General features: G+C 43.1%; 1 protein-coding gene across 1 annotated transcript; it reads right to left on the reverse strand.

Moving 5' to 3' along the window:
* Positions 1 to 476: 476 nt before the first annotated feature.
* Positions 477 to 7,042, reverse strand: LOC120063664 (trace amine-associated receptor 13c-like). Its single transcript, XM_039013960.1, has 3 exons — positions 7,039 to 7,042; positions 4,719 to 4,831; positions 477 to 1,430 (listed from the first exon to the last, which is right to left on the reverse strand). Exons 1-3 carry the CDS (start codon positions 7,040 to 7,042, stop codon positions 477 to 479), a joined length of 1,071 nt encoding a protein of 356 aa, XP_038869888.1.
* Positions 7,043 to 18,157: the final 11,115 nt, after the last annotated feature.

The raw sequence follows: 18,157 nt of genomic DNA on the forward strand, positions 1-18,157 counted from the left end.
TTACCATCAGCTACTACAATAGACCATTGATTTAGACCTGGAAGTTATCTGATATCATGAGGTATTGTACATTTCAACTTTACTACACTTGTTAAAGGCGTTGTATCCCAATTAAGCCACTAGAGGGTAATGTTAAACAACCTACAGACGTCCTCAAAATGTCCTTTTTGAATAATTACATACAATTTATCATTAAATAACATGGAACAACCACAGACTTTAGTATTTGGAATATACAACCCAAAATAACTACAATGTCATTTATAAAACAAGCGTATGCCTTCTTATGCCTTCTTATGCCTTCTCCTAGTCATTCCAATCCAATCCAGCTAAATCATTCTGTATCAACAACACATGTATCTATGATGACAACCCAGAGAGAAGTAATGAAAGAGTATTGTTACATGAAAGAAGCAATAACAACAACAAAACAGTATAGCATAATTATGTCAAACTAGGCAATAAAAACATAGGAACTACGAACGCCTTAACTTCACCCGAGTTAAAATACGTTTAGCTGTCACTTTGAACCATGGATAAAAGAAAGCATAAATGATTGGATTAATTAAGGAATTAACAAGTGGAAAAAAGCTGATGATGAATGACGATACATTGTCAATTAAAATAAAAAAGAAATAAAATTGAATTGGAATCCAACAAATGAGATAGTTGAAAACAACAATAGACAGAGTTTTTGTTGCTTTTCTCTCAGACTTATTTGCCTGTACAGTTTTAACACCAGACACACTGGCAGCCTCTTTTGAAAATACCTTTCTGGCCTGTGATCTGGCCACCACAAAGATTTTCAAATAAAGTGTTATAATAATAGAGCACGGGACAACCATTGTAATTACAAGGTCAATTATATTACCCCACATAAACCCTTCAACAATAACACATTCTTTCAAACACCTACTCGGTACCTGTACATTTACAAATATTTTTATAATAGCAGCATCATATATGATATAAAAACACCAGGTAATGGATATACAACACATCATTCTTGTTATTGTTATTTTAGAGTGGTACAATAAGGGATCACACACAGCAACATAGCGGTCAATAGATATCAAGACCAAACTGCCCAGAGATAAAGAAGCACATAAACACGTGATGTAGAAATAAAACACACAGAAATATTCCCCAAAACCCCAGCATGGTTCCATTAATGCTACAGTCGTTACTGGTATCACAATCAGTCCCACCAGGACATCTGCCACAGCCAGAGAGAGGATGAGCAGGTTGGTTGGAGTGTGGAGCTGCTTGAAGTGAGAGATGGAGATGATCACCAGTACGTTCAAAAATACTGTAACCGCTGAAATCAATGAGAAGAAGATGTACAGAGTTATGTAGATAGATGTCGATAGCAAAACCTTTCTGCAAGAAGAGTTTCTATCTTGAAAACAGTATTGAAGATCTTCATGTTTCTCCATTTGTAGTAAAAGGTCAAAATGCTGAGGTCCTGCTCCTGCTTGGTCCTGTGTGTGACCCTGTCAGGTCCGCCTTCTGACAAACTCTGAGCTCTGCCTCTCTATTTATCCCTGAATGACTGACCATTCCCCTCTCTGGAGTCTCTCTGCACACACACACACACACACACACACACACACACACACACACACACACACACACACACACACACACACACACACACACACACACACACACACACACACACACACACACACACACACACACACACAAGTGAGCACAGAAATTAAGAAGAAAAAAAACGGTTGGATAAACAAATCATTTGTGAAAGCATGATGTAAGGTATGGCAAGATTGGATGTTGCCACCTAGCCTGTCCTTCAGCCTTACTGACATTTTAATGGAAAAATACAGTACTGGTGATGATTTGTGCAATGTTTTACATGGGAAATAGTATAACTGTGTAAGACTAACTGTTTGGGGTTTTGTCATTGCTCAGTTTGGACCAGAACCCACAGCATCAGGAGACATGTCAGCACTCCACATGTTAGCTGGCCATGGTGTAGAAAAAATATATATTTTGCTTGGCAAGTAATCTAATAGCCTAACAATATGGAACTCTATGTAGCTATCAATTGAACTATATACTTTCTGTAAAATACAAGATATTTAAACCCAGGCAGCTTTTAGGGACTCACTTGTGACCTTCTCTTGTTGGGTTAAACCACAGAAGAGTAGCCAGCAGTTAAAGCTTAAATTGTTCTGCATCGGGCCTCTCTCTGGGGTGGAAAGGTAACTTTTGAATGTAGGCTACATTGACTGGAATTATATGACAGATCGACTAATTTGCAAGCAGAGACAGTTTTGGTGCAAACAAGACGCACTGGTTAGGCATCTGAGAAATGTGGTAAGATGATATGTCTCTGTCCGTTCTTCAGGGAAACTTCTATTTTCTAAATCAGCCTTTCTTTTTGGGTCTTTTTGAGAGCAACATTTTCTCTTGCAAGCAAGCTGATTGTTTTGAACTAATAAAAGTAAGGTTGGCTATCTGTTTTAAACCAATCAATGCACAATAGACATAGACAATAGACTAGAGACATAGTGATTTTATCTCAATGACGATGTTATTATCATTGCATTGATTATGTACGCACTAGATGTATTAAAAATGGTGTTCAAATAGTGTAACGTTAGGTCTATGAATGGGGATGCTGTTATAGAATGTTCTGGCACGCAGATTATTAGCTGTGGTATTAAAGGGGAATTTCAGCCTGGGTGTAATGGGTCCTAGGTGTAGCTGGTGTAGAGAGTCAGGCGCAGGACTGCAGATATGAGTAATCAACGTATTTTTGCACAAAATGCCAAATATACAAAGTAGCAAATACACGCACACCATGACAGACCGAAAATACAACAAACAATCACTCACAAAAAGCCATGGGGGAACAGAGGGTTAAATAATGAACAAGTAATTGTGGGATTGAAATCAGGTGTGTAAAACAAAGACAAAACAAATGGATAATGAAAAGTGGATCGGTGGTGGCTAGAAGGCCGGTGACGTCGATCGCAGAACGCCGCCCGAACAAGGACAGGGACCGACTTCGGCGGAAGTTGTGACACTTTGGGAATGTGGGCTTGTTTTCATCATGTCCGAGGCATTTCTAGGAAAGTGAGATGTGTTTCATACATAATTGCCAAGAAAATAAAAATGTAGTCCTGCTTTGTGACATTTCGCGAAGGCTTTATGTTATACTGATCGCACTATACAATATGGTTGTCTTTGTTCGATAGAGCTATTGGACGTCTTTCAGCGATGTTCCTATTGGCCGATTCATTGTTAAATATACAAGCAGATAATTATTTTACAGTCTCTAAAAGACTACAACTTATGTTAGGCGGTGGTTCATACTCTGGCCCCGGTCCCTCCCCCAAGGCGTGCTTTTTTGAAAAGGAGGTGGTTTCTAACAACACAATCCTTTCGGCAAAAAATGGCTTCAAGTGACTCCTCTCATCAACACAAATTCAATGGAGCATTTTTTAAATGTTCTATTAGCTACATGGTGACATTCAACCATACATGTTTCATGCGAAATATAGCGAAGAGGATTCGAAACAAAGAGTTGGATTTAGCTTATGTTAGAAACTCAGCTACAGTCAATTCCAGCACCAAGAGGGAAGATGACAAATACGGTGCCTAGTAAGTCATTTTTTCTACAAGCCACCTAGCTAGCGTCCCAGTCGCTAGCAGCAGCGAACTGAAAAGATGAGCGACCCAGGGATGTGTGTGCTTTGGGGACCTTTAACTGAATGTGACTGGCAGAACGGGTGTTGTATGTGGAGGATGAGGGCTGCAGTAAATATCTCAGATAGGGGGGTGTGAGGCCTTATAGGGTTTTATAAATAAGCATCAACCATTGGGTGTTGTGATCCTTATACAATGATGACCCATTTACAGAGGAGTATAGAGTGCAGTGATGTGTCCTGTAAGGAGCATTGGTGGCAAATCTGATGACCGAATGGTAAAGAACATCAAGCCGCTCGAGAGCACCCTTACCTGCCAATCTATAAATGCTTCTCCGTAATCTAGCATGGGTAGGATGGTCATCAGAATCTGGGTTCGTTTGCCTGCTGGGGTGAAAGAGGAGTGATCACGATAGAGGAAACAAAGTCTAGATTTAACTTTAACCTCCAGCTTTGACATGTGCTGAGAGAAGGACAGTGTACCGTCTAGCCATACTCCCAAAGTACTCGTTTGAGGTAACTACCTCAAGCTCTAAACCATCAGAGGTAGTAATCACACCTACTGCCAGAGCTATGTTGTTGATGTAAATTGAGAAGAGCGTGGGGCCTCGGATCGAGCCTTGGGGTACTCCCTTGGTGACAGGCAGTGGCTGAGACAGCAGATGTTCTGACTTTATACACTGCACTCTTTGAGAGAGGTAGTAAGCAAACCAGGCCAACAAGCCCTCAGAGACACCAATACTCCTTAGCCGGCCCACAAGAATGGAATGGTCTACCGTATCAAAAGCTTTTGCCAAGTCAATAGAATAGCAGCACAGCATTGCTTAGAATCAAGGGTAATGGTGACATCAGTGACACAGTGACACATCCATAACCTGAGCGGAAACCAGATTGCATACCAGAGAGAATACTATAGACATCAAGAAAGCCAGTCAGTTGATTATTGACAAGTTTTTCTAACTCTTTCGATAAACAGGGCAAAATAGAAATGACTGTGTGACGAAAACAGTCATCTCCCCATTTAAATAAAGGATGCACCGTTGCTTCCTTCCAAGCAATGGGAGCCTCCCCAGAGAGGAGAGATTGGTTAAAAAGGTCAGAGATAGTCTTGGCAATGATGGGAGCAGCAACCTTAAAGATGAAAGGATCTAAACCATCTGACCCAGATGTTTTTTTGGGGGTCAAGTTTAAGGAACTCCTTTAGCACCTCAGACTCAGTGAGAAACTTTGTAGCGGAACAGGGGAAAAAGAGGGAGGAGCATCGGTGCTAGTCACATTAGAAGGGGTGGGAGATGGGGAAATGTTGGACGGGCAAGGTAGCATGGCTGAGTCAAATAGGAATCCTGACTTAATGAAGTGGTGATTAACTTCTTGACGCACGGATCCCTTTAGCGGGATCATTTTCGTAAACAACCGCTGAATTGCAGAGCGCCAAATTCAAAAAGAATAGAAAAAATATTTATAATCATGAAATCACAAGTGAAATATACCAAAACACAGCTTAGCTGGTTGTTAATCCACCTATCGTGTCACACTTTGAAAATATGCTTTACAGCGAAATTAATCTAACCGTTTGTGAGTTTATCAATCACTAGACAAAACAGTAAGAACAGCTAGCCGCAAATTAGCTTGGTCACGAAAGTCAGAAAAGCAATCAAATTAATCGCTTACCTTTGATGATCTTCGGATGTTTGCACTCACGAGACTCCCAGTTACACAATAAATGTTATTTTTGTTCAAAAAATATTTTATTTATAACCAAAAACCTTTGGTTTGCGCGTTATGTTCAGAAAACCACAGGCTCGTTCCGGTCCTGAAGGGCAGACGGAAATTCCAAAAAGTGTCCGTAATGTTCGTAGAAACATGTCAAACGTTTTTTATAATCAATCCTCAGGTTGTTTTTAACATACATAATCGATAATATTTCAACCGGACGGTAAACTATTCAATACTACAGAGAAAGAAAATGTCGAGCTACAACTCTCGGTCGCATGAACTAATCAAAGGAGACATGACGCGTTTTGATAAATCTCGCTCATTTTGCAAAATAAAAGCTTGAAACTATGTCTAAAGCCTGGTCACAGCCTGAGGAAGCCATTGGAAAAGGAATCTGGTTGATACCCCTTTAAATGGAGGATGGGCAAGCAATGGAACAGGGATTTTTCCAAATAAAAGGCACTTCCGGGTTGGATTTCCTCAGGTTTTCGCCTGCAAAATCAGTTCTGTTATACTCACAGACAATATGTTGACAGTTTTGGAAACTTTAGAGTGTTTCTATCCTAATCTGTGAATTATATGCATATTCTAGCATCTGGGCCTGAGAAAAAAGTCAGTTTACCTTGGGAACGTTATTTTTCCAAACATAAAAATAGTGCCCCCTAGCTGAAAGAGGTTTTAAAGAGCTCAGCCATGTGCTTTTTGTCAGTAACAACCACATAATTAACATTAAGGGACATGAGCAGCTGTAAGGAGGAGGATTTATTCTCCAGGTCTTTAAAAACCTCTACAGGATCTGTATCCCCCCGCGGGACGATTGCGCTAAAGTTCGCTAATGTGATTAGCTTGAGGTTGTAGGTAACAAGAAAATTTCCCAGGACATAGACATATCTGACATGGCCGGAAAGCTTAAATTCTTGTTAATCTAACTGCACTGTCCAATTTACTGTAATTATTACAGTGAAAGAATACCATGCTATTGTTTGAGGAAAGTGTGCAGTTATGAACCTGAAAATGTATCAATAAACCAATTAGGCACATTTGGGCGGACTTGATACAACATTTTGAACAGTAATGTAATGGTTTATGGATCAGTCCAAGACTTTGCACATACACTGCTCCCATCTAGTGGCCAAAATCAAAAGTGCACCTAGAGTAGTAAGTCATATAATGGCCTTTCTCTTGCATTTCAAAGATGATGAAACATCCCAAAAATTGCATAATCTTTTACCAGATGTAATGTGTTATATTCTCCTGCATTAATTTCACATTTCCACAAACTTCAAAGTGTTTCTTTTCAAATGGTATCAAGAATATGGATATAACTACAGACACCCTGGTTCGAATTCAGGCAATCACAGCTGGCTGTGATTGGGAGTCCCTTGGGAGGCGCACAATTGGCCCAGCATCATCCGGGGGGTTCGGCCGGTGTTTGCCGTCATTGTAAATAAGAATTTGATCTTAATTAACTGACTTGCCTAGTGAAATATATATATTTTTAAATATCCTTGCTTTTGGTCCTGAGTTAGATTTGGGTATGTCATTTTAGGCGAAAAATTGAAAAAAGGGATTGAAAAAGCAAAGAAAATGGCACGCCATCCTTGTGTCTGAAACACAGGCTTCCAGGTCAGGCAATTTTGGAGCTTACCCATGTTTCAGTGAAACAGCACCACTGAGGAGCATCCTGCATCGTAGTTAAAATAATCACAGTAAATACTGTTCTATTACTGTTCTATGATGTCAAAGGAAAAATGTTCCTTGTTTGAAGTAACGTCTTTGTTGTTGCAGGTCATGTTGTACTTCACATTACCGTCTCTGGAAAACACAGACTGTATCAAATAAAATACAGGTGTAAACGGTATAGGGAAATGATTACTTGCATATTTGCATAGCAGCAATATAAAAAATGTGTCCAGATAAATATTGAATAAATATTTTATAATTATTAGATGATTCTTATGCAGACACACTGCGTGAAATGAATGTGAAATGAATGCTGTAACCACCCCACAGTCACATCTATCTAAGTGGCTGGGTCACTATTGTCTAAACATGTACACATGTTCATGAAATACAATAGGTGACTGTAAATACCCCTAGACACACCTGGCTAACTTGATGGGCCATGTAATCAGTATTTTTTTTGACATGTAGCTAGCTAGCTAAACAATGAACCTAATGGTGCTTTCAAGACAACTGGGAACTTGGACAAGGTCAAATCAAGACGACAGTGAAGTTCAGGTCGGAAAGTCTGGGCTCTAGGAAAAGGCCGGCTGTTTTTTTCCCCAGTTGTCTTGAAAGCACTGATGTCGGAAGTCAGAGATTTGTGTCCCGCCACCCACCACCCGCCAACCCCTCTTTTACACTACTGCTACTCTCTGTTCATCATATATGCATAGTCATTTTAACCATATCTACATGTACATACTACCTCAATCAGCCCGACTAACCGGTGCCTGTATGTAGCCTCGCTACTCTGTATAGCCTCGCTACTTTATACAGCCTCGCCTCTGTTATTTTTCACTGTCTTTTTACTGTTGTTTTTTATTTCTTTACTTACCTATTGTTCACCAAATACCTTTTTTTGCACTGTTGGTTAGAGCCTGTAAGTAAGCACTTCACTGTAAGGTCTACATCTGCTGTTTTTGGCACACGTGACAAATAAACATTGATTTGATTTGATCGGTCTCTGGATGGGAGACCAGATGTTGCTGGAAGTGGTGTTGGAGGGTCAATTAGGAGACACCCTATCCTCTGGTCAAAGAAAAATATCCCAATGCCCCAGGGCAGTGATTGGGGACATTGCCCTGTCTAGGGTACTGTCTTTCGGATGGGACATTAAACAGGTGTCCTGACTCTCTCTGGTCACTTAAGATCCCATGGCACTTATCATAAGAATAGGGGTGTTAACCCCGGTGTCCTGGCTAAATTCCCAATCTGGCCCTCATACGTCACTGTCACCTAACATCCCTAGCTTACAATTGGCTCATTCATCCCCCCTCCTCTCCCCTGTAACTATTCCCCAGGTCATTGCTGTAAATGAGAATATGTTCTCAGTCAACTTTCCTGGTAAAATAAGGGTAAAAAAAATAATAAAATCAGCATGCATTTACCCAGCCCGCCACAAGGAGTTGCTAAAGTGCAATGGGATAAGGACATCCCGGCCTGCCAAACCCTAACCCGGATGACGCTGGGCCAATTGTGGGCTGTCTCATGGGTCTCCTGGTCACGGCCGGCTGCGACACAGCCTGAGATCAAACCCAGGTCTGTAGTGATGCTTCTAGCACTGCGATGCAGTGCCTTAGACCGCTGTGCAGCTCAGGAGGACCCCAGAAAGCATTTGAAACCCATGAAACCCATTTTGATAAAAAGATTATGTCTACGTTCAAATGCCTCTCATGTGAAGTAGTGATCTGCGACATATACCTAGTTTCCTGAAATTATTCACATACAGAGATTAGGTAACAATTTACAATAACACATTGTAAAAAAACATTTATTATAGATTAGTAAATAGTTTATTCATCATGTATTTATCATTACTCCCACAATTGTAAATAACAAGTGATAACTAGTAATGAATAAACTATTTACTAATCCATTGTAAATGCTATATTACAATGTGTTATTATAAAGTGCTACCAATTAGGGTTACAGTATGAAGGTTGTAACATCTCAAAAAGCAAACTGTCTACTTTGAGTAAACAACTTGAACAGGCCTTATCAGAGGCCTGCTTCACGTCGTGAAATCAGTGCTGCTTTTGTGAAACAAGCATTTAGCATGTAAGATGTGTCTATGTTGATCCTGGATCATATTATATCTATGTTGATCCTGGATCTTATTATATAGTTGTTGATCCGAGATTGTCATATCAGTGTTGATCCTCGATCTTCATATATCAGTGTTGATTCTGAATGGACATATATCAGTGTTGATTCTGGATGGACATATATCAGTGTTGATCCTGGATGGACATATATCAGTGTTGATTCTGGATGGACATATATCAGTGTTGATTCTGGATGGACATATATCAGTGTTGATTCTGGATGGACATATATCAGTGTTGATCCTGGATGGACATATATCAGTATTGATCCTGGATGGACATATATCAGTGTTGATTCTGGATGGACATATATCAGTGTTGATTCTGGATGGACATATATCAGTGTTGATTCTGGATGGACATATATCAGTGTTGATCCTGGATGGACATATATCAGTATTGATCCTGGATCTTCATATATCAGTGTTGATTCTGGATGGACATATATCAGTGTTGATCCTGGCTCGTCATATATCAGTGTTGATCCTGGATCATTGTTTAGATGTGTTGATCCTGGACCATGCCCCATGAAATCAGGATATTCCAACTGAGAAAGGCCATATAAAAAAATACCAGTTCAGTTCTATATTTGTGAAAATGACTTGTTATCTGTCTAACCCTAAACCTAACCTTAACCCATAGAGAGGGGTGTAGGATTGAGACTTGAGTGACGTTAGGGGAGGTGTAGTCTGAAAACCTACGTCTTCATGAATATCTTGATTAAATCCCCTAGAGTCTAGTGTAGCACCGGTGCGACAAAGTAAGAAACATAATAAAAAAATCTCTCATGGGAATGTCTGCATGAGCTGCGTTTCAATCCACTGCATCCACCTACGGCGGCCATCAACAGCTGCGGTGAAAGGTGGCCGATCTACAGCGGTATTTGACAGACCATGAGACATCCCGAAAATCTTCTCACAAAATAGTCTGTAGTGTCCGGACAGTTTGGCCTACAAATTAATATGACCCCAGGGGACTCACCTGAAGTCAGTACCATCAATGTCCCAACTTCTGTTTGTAGCATCCAAACCGTTTGGGCTACAAGCTAATATGAAAAGGGAAGATTCTCATGAACACCATGGCGTTCTCCATTTTGCTCTACTACCCCCACAAGAGTCATGGGACTCATCTGAAGGTAACCGTTTAAAAAATGAATGGAAGTATGGAGGTAGTTTTGTGCCTATGCAAAAAAAGGGGTTAAATATGTGTAAAAAAAAATCCTTCCCTTTTGCCAGATTTTGTTACTGTACAGGCTTATTAAAAAATGCATTAAATTCCTCATCAATCTACACACAATACCCCATAATGACAAAGTGAAAACAGGTTTTTAGAAATGTTTTCTAAAAAACGGAAATTCCTTATTTACATAAGTATTCAGACCCTTTCTATGAGACTCGAAATTGAGCTCAGTTGCATCCTGTTTCTATTGATCATCCTTGAAATGTTTGTACAACTTGATTGGATACCACATGTGGAAATTCAATTGATTGGAAATTATTTAGAAAGGCAAACACCTGCCTATATAAGGTCCCACAGTTGACAGTGCATGTCAGAGCAATAACCAAGCCATGAGGTCAAAGGAATTGTCCGTAGAGCTCAGAGACAGGATTGTGTCAAGGTGTAACAGGGTTGGTTATGTTTCCACTTGCCTCTAAAGAAATGTGTATTTAATGTTCAAGCATTCTTATTGGTTAGTTCAACTCTGATGACAATAAGGTGTGTTGTGATTGGCCCCGCTTGCAGATAGGGGGAGATCGCGAACGTCAGGTCTTCCCAGTAGGAAAATGTGATGCAAGGGGTAGGTCACGTTCTGAATACTGTTTTCTATTTTCTATTTTACAATGTGTACAAGTTTGCTGTACGTTACTGATTAATACATGTGTGGGTATATGGTACGTGTTAGGGATTGAGGGGCTTTCTGGGATGTGCTTTGGCATATGATTGCTGTAAATAAGTGTGTTAGCTAGCATACACCGATGTCATGGTCACATAAGCCACTGCTAACACAGTTGTCTTCATGCTACAGATTTTGCCATCGACAGCCATCAATACCGTTAAGCCCTGCACAACTAACGTGCTGTTTCCCATTTAACAACAGAAATAAATGATGCTCAACTGGGACCACTGGCCGAAGTGATTTCTTTTGAGAAAACACAACGCATGGAGAGTACATATACATCTATTACAAAGGCACCGATATGGGGAAGAGTACCAAAACATTTCTCTAGCACATAAGGTACCCAAGAACACAGATGCCTCTATCATGCATACATGTAAGTTGTTTGGAACCACCAAGACCTCTTCCTAGAGAAGGGCGCTCGGCCAAACTGAGCAATCAGGGGAGAAGGGCCTTGGCCAGGGAGGTGACCAAGAACCCAAAGGTAAGTCTGACAGAGCTCCAGAGTTTCTCTGTGGAGATGGGAGAACCTTCCAAAAGGACAACCATCTCTGCAGCACACCACCAATCAGGCCTTTATGGTAGAGTGGCTAAACGGAAATCACTCCTCAGAAATCGACCCCCTCCCATCTGCTAAATGACTGAAATGTCAAATGTGTAGCAGAGGTGAGTCAGACTCATGCTCTCACAATGACGTAGCCCTACCTGGTACTTCAAGGTCAGGGTCACCCTCGGCCTCGGTTCAAGGGGAACTTTCCAACTATTGATTAAGATGTTTCTTTTCCATGCAGGTTACCGAGTTTCAGATCAGGTTCACTTTGAATGTTTATGCTCTATTGCGGCCTTATTGGGTCCCTGGAGGAAAGCGTTTGTGTGTCTCTAACACCTTTAATTGGTAGAATTCCTTAGAGTTTTGGACCTCATTATTCCAGAGCCTTGCATACAGGTAATAACAGGACCCTCTGATGTGAGAAACTAAGTCAAACTAACATCATTAAAGAGGTGTTCACTTACAATATTGTGCCAGTGACATCAGTCACAGAGCACAGGTTGAGTTTTGTTGATGCAATATGCTCTTTGAGAATCATGAGTGCTAGAGAGATGAAATTACAGTTACTAGATGTATGTATGTGTGTATGTGTTTGTGTGTGTCTGTCTGACTGTGTGTGTGTTGTGTGTGTGTCTGACTGTGTGTGTGTGTGCGCATGCGTGTGTGTGTTCTTGTTTGACACCTTTAATTGGTAGAGTGATGTAAGTGTCATTATTACAGAGCCTTGCAGGTCAGTGTTAACAGGTCCCTCTGGAATCTGAGAAAATAACAAACTATACAAACAATATGATTGGGCAGAATACTGCAGGGTGATGTCTGTCAAATATTATGTGTCCCAATGATGTAACTGTCTCCCTCAACTTGAATCATTGTTTCATAATTCAGTTCAGATGGACATTTGTACAAGTCTATGGAATGTTCCTATGAAATGCCATTAGAACAAACACCATAAAGATGTACCGTCTTATCAACTGCCTGACTGTTATTTTCTTATGCACTGGCCAAATGACACATGCCATGATGTGTCCTGTAGTTTCACAAGGCCATCCTTCCAAATCTTATTTTGTTGTCTTGAATATTGGAAGTCTAAAGAACTTCAGTTTCACATTTTGCATTTCAATGGCAGGGCTGGCTTCTAACGCTTGCCGTTAGTTTTGTATCTTATGATGGCTAGCTTGTTGCTGAACATTTTTTAGAAACATAACCTCTGTTTGGAGCTCCATCTAGGCAAAATAGTTGATTGGTTTGATAAGTGACAACCTGTCACCAAGTCCCAGAACCTTTATAAAACCTTATGAAAGGGTTCTTTATGGCAACATAAAGGTTTCAATTAGAACCTTACGATCATGGTTCTTTTACCTTCAACTGTCTCTTCTTGAAAAACATGATGAAAAATGTTTTATCTTAAATTCCTATTACTAACAAATAAAATAGGAATTTCCAATATAATTTTGGGGGAAATAACCGAACTCTACCAGGCAATTGAGAAGTCAACAAGGTCAAACCAGCAACACCATTATAGAATGGCAATTTGTATAGCATTTTTACTAATCTCAACAAGATTTTCAAATCAAATCAAATCAAATTGCACTTGTCACATACACATGGTTAGCAGATGTTAATGTGAGTGTAGCGGAATGCTTGTGCTTCTTGTTCCGACTGTGCAGTAATATCTAAGAAGTAATCTAACAATTCCCCAACAACTGCCTAATACACACAAACCTAAAGGGGTGAATGAGAATATGTACGTATAAGTATATGGATGAGCGATGGCCGAGCGGCATAGGCAAGGTGCAATAGATGGTATAAAATACAGTATATGCATGTGATATGAGTAATGTAAGATATGTAAACATTATTAAAGTGGCATTATTTAGAGTGGCATTGTATAAGTGACTAGTGATCCATTTATTAAAGTGGCCAGTGATTGGGTCTCAAATGTAGGCAGCGTTAATGAGTTAATGATTGCTTTTTAGCAGTCTGAAGTCCTTGAGATTGAATCTGTTATTCGGCATCTCGGTCCCAGCTTTGATGGACCTGTACTGTCCTCGCCTTCTGGATGGTACCGGTGTGACCAGGCAGTGGCTCGGGTGGTAGATGTCCTTGATGAATATTTTGGCCTTCCTGTGACATCGGTGCTGTAGCTGTCATGGAGGGCATGTAGTTTGCCCCCGGTGATGCGTTATGCAGACCACACCACCCTCTGGAGGGTCATGCGGTTGAGGGCGGTGCAGTTGCCGTACCATGCTGAGATACAGCCCGACAGGATGCTCTCGATTGTGCATCTGTAAAAGTTTGTCAGGGTTTTGGGTGACAAGACACATTTCTTCAGCCTCCTGAGTTTGAAGAGACGCTGTTGTGCCTTCTTCTCCACATTGTCTGTGTGGGTGGACCATTTCAGTTTGTCTGTGATGTGTACACCGAGGAACGTAAAACTTTCCACCTTCTCCACTGCTGTCCCTTCAATGTGGATAGGGGGGTGCTCCCTCTGCTGTTTCCTGAAGTCCAATGATCATCTCCTTTGTTTTGTTTTGTTGACGTTGAGTGAGAGGTTGTTTTCCTGACACCACACGCCGAGTGCCCTAACCTCCTCCTTGTAGGCTGTTTCGTTGATGTTGGTAGTCAAGCCCACTACTGTTGTGTTGTCTGCATACTTGATGATTGAGTTGGAGGCGTGCATTGCCATGCAGTCGTGGGGAGTACAGGAGGGGGATGAGCACACACCCTTGATCGGGCCCCAGTGTTGAGGGTCAGCGAAGTGGAAATGTTGTTTCCTACCTTCACCACCTGGGGGCGGCCCGTCAGAAAGTCCAGGACCCAATTGCACAGGGTGGGGTTGAGAACCAGGGCCTCCAGCTTGATGATGAGCTTGGAGGGTACTATGGTGTTGAATGCTGAGCTGTAGTCAATTGACAACATTCTTACATAGGTATTCCTTTTGTCCAGATGGCATAGGGCAGTGTGCGGTGTGATGGCGTTTGCGTCGTCTGTGGACCTGTTGGGGCGGTATACAAACTGAAGTGGGTCTAGGGTGGCCGGTAAGGTGGAGGTGATATGATCCTTGACTAGTCTTTCAAAGCACTTCATGATGACAGAAGTGAGAACTACGGGGCGATAGTCATTTAGTTTAGGTATTTTTGCCTTCTTGGGTACAAGAACAATGGTAGCCATCTTGAAGCATGTAGGGACTACAGACTGGGATAGGGAGCGATTGAATATGTCCGTAAACACATCAGCCAGCTGGTCTGCGCATGCTCACATTTCTTAGTCACGTTTCTTAGTCACATTAAAAAAACATTGAGTCAGAACACAGTTTGGTTGTTCTGATGTCTGACAAACATTATTTGTCCCCATGATGTAACTGAGGCAAAGTCTCCGTCAACTTGAAGAAATATGGTTCATAATTCAGTTCAGATGGACATTTTTTAAGTCTATGGAATGTTTCTATGCAATCCCAATATTAATTATGATTGAATGTGCTATAAGCACATACACCATCAAGTTATGCCATCTCATCAACTTCCTTACTGTCAGTTTTCCTAAACTAGCCAGCTGACGTGTGGCATGCCGTCTAATTTCCTGAGGTTGTGGAGTATGTTCCAACTGAGCATTGGCATCAGCAAAAACAGTTAGCCTTGCACAGTTATCCTATTTCTCATGTATAATAACCTTTAAGTGACCAAATAATCACCCCCACTATATTTTCCCATTTAAAATGCTCAGAATGGATTTCCTGACGGGTCGCCTCCATGTGGTAAGGGTAAGTAACAACACATCCGACACACTGATCCTCAACACGGTGTGAGAATGATATTCATTGACTACAGCTCAGCGTTCAACACCATAGTGCCCTCAAAGCTCATCAATAAGCTAAGGACCCTGGGACTAAACACCTCCCTTTGCAACTGGATCCTGGACTTCCTGACGGGCCGCCTTCAGGTGGGTAGGTAACAACAGATCCGCCACGCTGATCCTCAACACAGAGGCCCCTCAGTGGTGCGTGCTTAGTCCCCTCCTGTACTCCTGTTCACTTATGACTGCAGGGCCAGGCAATAAACCAAAACCATCACTAAGCTTGCAGATGACACAACAGTGGTAGGCCTGATCACCGACAACGATGAGACAGCCTATAGGAAGGAGGTGGGAGACCTGGCCGTGTGGTTCCAGGTTGAGAGCTTCAAGTTCCTTGGTGTCCACATCACCAACAAACTATCATGGTCCAAAGACACCAAGACAGTTGTCAAGAGGGCACGACAAAGCCTATTCCCCCTCAGGAGACTGAAAAGATTTGGCGTGGGTCCTCAGATCCTCAAAAAAATTCTACAGCTGCTGTCAGCGATTCGGTGCAGAGATGTAGCGAAGTTAGGCGCAGGACACAGGTTAGAGCTAAACAACTGAGTTTACTCAATAAAACAAACAAGCAATATTCCAATAAGGAAAATACATACAAACTAACACCTACAACAACCACTAAGAAACCAACAATCACAGACAGAACAGAAAGGTATGCAAGAGGGTTAAATAGGGAACATGATATGGGAATTGAAACCAGGTGTGTGTAATACAGACAAAACAAAACGAAAATGAAACATGGATCGGTGGTGACTAGAAAGCCGGTGACGTCGACCGCCGAACACCACCCGAACAAGGAGAGGGGCCGACTTCGGCGGAAGTCGTGACAGTACCCCCCAACCCCTTTGACGCGCGGCTCCAGCAGCGCGCCGACACCGGCCTCGGGGACGACCCGGAGGACGGGATGCAGGGCGATCCGGGTGGAGACGGTGAAACTCCTGTAGCAATGAAGGATCTAGGATGTCCTCCACCGGTACCCAGCATCTCTCCTCCGGGCCGTACCCCTCCCATTCCACGAGGTACTGAAGGCCCCTCGCTCGACGCCTTGAGTCCATGATGGCTCGTACGGTATACGCCGGGACCCCCTCGATGTCCAGAGGGGGCGGAGGAACCTCCCGCACCTCAGACTGCTGGAGCGGACCAGCCACCACCGGCCTGAGGAGAGACACATGGAACGAGGGGTTAATACGATAATCAGGGGGGAGTTGTAACCTGTAAAAAACCTTGTTCAGTCTCCTCAGGACTTTAAATGGCCCCACAAACCCTGGACCCAGCTTCCGGCAGGGCAGGTGAAGGGGCAGGTTTCGGGTTGAGAACCAGACCCAATCCCCCGGTGCATACACCGGGGCCTCACTGCGGTGGCGGTCGGCACTCGCCTTTTGCCCCCTGACGGCCCGTTGTAGCCGCACATGGGCAGCGTTCCATGTCTCCTCCGAGTGCCGAAACCATTCATCCACAGCAGGAGCCTCGATCTGGCTCTGATGCCATGGTGCCAGGACCGGCTGATAACCCAGCACACACTGAAACGGTGATAGGTTGGTAGATGAGTGGCGGAGGGAGTTTTGGGCCATCTCCGCCCAGGGGATTTAAACCGCCCACTCCCCCGGCCGGTCCTGGCAATAGGACCGCACAAACCTACCCACATCCTGGTTGACTCTCTCCACCTGCCCGTTACTCTCGGGGTGGAAACCTGAGGTAAGGCTGACCGAGACCCCCAGGCATTCCATAAACGCCCTCCAGACTCTAGACGTGAATTGGGGACCCCGATCAGAAACTATATCCTCAGGCACCCCGTAGTGCCGGAATACGTGGGTGAACAGGGCCTCCGCAGTTTGTAGAGCCGTAGGGAGACCGGGCAAAGAAAGGAGACGGCAGGACTTAGAAAACCGATCCACAACGACCTGGATCGTGGTGTTACCCCACGACGGGGGAAGATCTGTCACGAAATCCACCGATAGGTGTGACCACGGTCGTTGTGGAATGGGAATTGGTTGTAATTTCCCTCTGGGCAGATGTCTAGGTGCCTTGCACTGTGCGCATACCGAACAGGAGGAAACATAAACCCTCACGTCCTTAGCTAAAGTTGGCCACCAGTACTTCCCAGCAAGGCAGCGCACCGTCCGACCGATGCCAGGATGACCAGAGGAGGGTGACGTGTGAGCCCAACAGATCAAACGATCGCGGACATCAAACGGAACGTACAGACGCCCAGCTGGACACTCAGGGGGAGTGGGCTCTGCACGTGACGCCCGCTCGATGTCCACCTCCCACACCACCGGTGCCACCAGGCGAGAAGCTGGAATTATGGGAGTGGGATCCGTGGACCGCTCTTCTGTATCATACAGCCGGGACAGTGCGTCTGCCTTATCGTTCTGGGAACCTGGTTTGTAGGATAGGGTGAAAACATAGCGGGTGAAAAACATGGCCCACCTTGCCTGGCGAGGGTTCATTCTCCTCGCCGCCTGGATGTACTCCAGATTGCGGTGGTCAGTCCAAATGAGGAAAGGGTGTTTAGCCCCCTCAAGCCAATGTCTCCATGCCTTCAGAGCCTTGACAACAGCCAACAGCTCCCGGTCCCCCACATCATAGTTTCGCTCCGCCGGGCTGAGCTTCGTTGAAAAGAAAGCACAGGGGCGGA

The sequence above is a fragment of the Salvelinus namaycush genome, chromosome 19, assembly GCF_016432855.1.
Source record: "Salvelinus namaycush isolate Seneca chromosome 19, SaNama_1.0, whole genome shotgun sequence".
NCBI classification, from domain to species: domain Eukaryota; kingdom Metazoa; phylum Chordata; class Actinopteri; order Salmoniformes; family Salmonidae; genus Salvelinus; species Salvelinus namaycush.